Source organism: Propithecus coquereli, unplaced genomic scaffold (assembly GCF_000956105.1).
Source record: "Propithecus coquereli isolate 6110/MARCELLA unplaced genomic scaffold, Pcoq_1.0 Scaffold280, whole genome shotgun sequence".
NCBI classification, from domain to species: domain Eukaryota; kingdom Metazoa; phylum Chordata; class Mammalia; order Primates; family Indriidae; genus Propithecus; species Propithecus coquereli.
This window is the reverse complement of record NW_012148397.1, coordinates 1070548-1072872: the sequence shown is the minus strand read 5'-3', so window position 1 is coordinate 1072872 and position 2325 is coordinate 1070548. Positions and strand designations below refer to the sequence as shown.

At 44.0% G+C, this 2325-nt stretch overlaps 1 protein-coding gene across 1 annotated transcript in view; it reads left to right on the top strand.

Annotated features, from left to right (window-relative positions):
* CDYL2 (chromodomain protein, Y-like 2) overlaps nt 1–2325 on the top strand; it is a 161954-nt gene that overhangs the window by 129163 nt on the left and 30466 nt on the right. The window contains exon 3 of the mRNA XM_012648191.1: nt 2088–2305. Coding sequence (XP_012503645.1) covers nt 2088–2305 — 218 coding nt within the window. The remainder of the gene's footprint in view (nt 1–2087; nt 2306–2325) is intronic.

The following is a 2325-nucleotide window of genomic DNA, read 5'->3' as shown; positions in this document are numbered from 1 at the left end:
TATTTTGGGGGTACATGGTGATATTTTGATACCTGTACACAATGGAATTGATCAAATCAGGATAATTGGGGTATCTATCACCCCAAATGTTTATCTTTGTGTGGAAACATTCTAATTCTTCTCTTCTAGCTATTTTGAAATATACAATAAATTATTGTGAACTGTAATCTTCCTACTGTACTATTGAATACTAGAACTTAGCATTGTTTTTTAAATGTCAAATTCCAATTGTTCGTTGCTGGTATGTGGGAAAGTAACTGACTTTTGTCTGTTAACCTTGTATCCTGTGACCTTGCTGTATTTGCTTATTAGTTCCAGGAGTGGCTGGTTTTCTTTTTCTTTCAATTCTTTGGTAATTTCTATGGAGGTAGCCTTGTCATCTGTGGACGAAAATCATTTTATTTCTTCCTTCCCAATATCTATAACCTTTGATTTCTTTTTTTTTTTTTTTTGTCTTTCTGCACTAGCTAGGACTTCCAGTGTGATATTGAACAGGAGAGAGAGCATCCTTTTCTTATTTCACATCTTTGGGAAGAGCATCTAGTTTCTCACCATTAAGTATGATGTTAGCTATGGGTATTTTGTAAATGTCCTTTCGCTAGTTGAGGAAGCCCCCTTCTATTGGATTTTGTCAGATGCCTTTTCTGCCTCAATTGATATGATATGATTTTTCTTTTTTAGCCTCTTGATATGGTAGATTACATTGATTTTCTTTCAAATGTTGAACCAGCTCTGCATACCTGTTTGTAGCACATACTTCTCTTTATACATTGTCGACTTTGATTTGCTAATATTTTGTTGAAGATTTTTGCATCTATGTTCACGAAAGATCTTGGTCTATAGTTTTGTCTTCTTGTAATGTATCTCGCTCCAGTATTAGGTAATGTCAGCCTCATGGAATGAATTAGGAAGTGTTCCTCTGATTCTTATTTTCTGGAACATATTGTGGAGAATTTCTGTTATTTCCTCCATAAATGTTGGATATAATTTATTGAGGCCTGGTGCTTTCTTTTTTGGAAGATAATTATTGATTCAATTTCTTTAATAGATATAGGGCTATTCAGATGATGTATTTCTCCTTGTATGTGTTTTGGAAGTTTGTGTCTTTCAAGGAATTGGTCCATTTCATCTAAGTTATCAAATAAATGGACAGAGCACTTCATCATATTTTTTTATTATCCTTTTAATGTCCTTAAGATCAATGGTGATGATTGATTGGTAATTTGTATCTTCTCTCTCTCTCTCTCTTTATTTTTGGCTGGGAAATATTTTCAAAATACACATTTGATCCTCTTCCCGGACCTGCTCTGCGTGGAGCTTTGGAGTCTGAGCTTGGGCATGCTTTCTTTAGAACACCCAGGAGCTCCCTACCTGTCTCTTTGTGAGGCTGTAGATTGGGAACTGTCCTAAATCCGGATTATTTTGTTACCGGTTTTCACACCTTTTTAGCAGGGCACTCTCTGGCCATTCGCGAATGCTAATATGTAAAACATAAAAATGCAGAGGCATTATAATTGATTTGGGAGGCAGGGGAGAGACAGGAGGACCCTGCCCACTTGGTACTCACCTCCTTCGTCTCAGGGCTGCCCCCAAAGAAGCACCGGGGGTCCCAGAGCCCCATCTCTGGTTCTCATGTTAAATGGGATGATGCCCATGGAGTGTTTCAGGATGGTGCTTAGTGCATAACATGGGTAGGATAAAGGTTAGCTGCTAGTATTGCTCTTGTTAATTCCCTATCAGTCGTAGTTGACCACGGATGGGGAGGGCTGCCTCTGGTGGTCCATGGGTTCCCTGCTGCTAAGGCATCCGAGCAGAAGCTAGGTGCTGCAGGCTGCTGCGTGGGCGTGGGGAGTGAAGAGCTGTGCGGGGCCTTCGCAGAGAGCCCCCTAGGTCCTCTGCTGGGTTTGGAGATGTGGGAACTCAGCCCCGGCTCTTCACCCCCACCCTGGCGCAGAGGGCGGCACGGGGTGGGGGGTGTCCCAGCCACGTATCAGCCTTCCCCACGGTAACCCGAACGTTCTCCGATCGCGCTCGTGTGGGACGGTGGCCCGTGCCAGTTTCTCATTTCGTCTCTCTGGTTTTGCAAGGCTCCGCCCTGACCAACGGGGGCTTGAACCTGCACAGCCCCGTGAAGCGGAAGCTGGACGCGGAGAAGGACTACGTCTTCGACAAGAGGCTCAGGTACAGCGTCCGCCAGAACGAAAGCAACTGTCGCTTTCGAGACATCGTGGTGCGGAAGGAGGAGGGGTTCACCCACATCCTGCTGTCCAGTCAGACCTCGGATAACAACGCGCTGACACCCGAGGTGAGGGCCGTGGCCGGGGG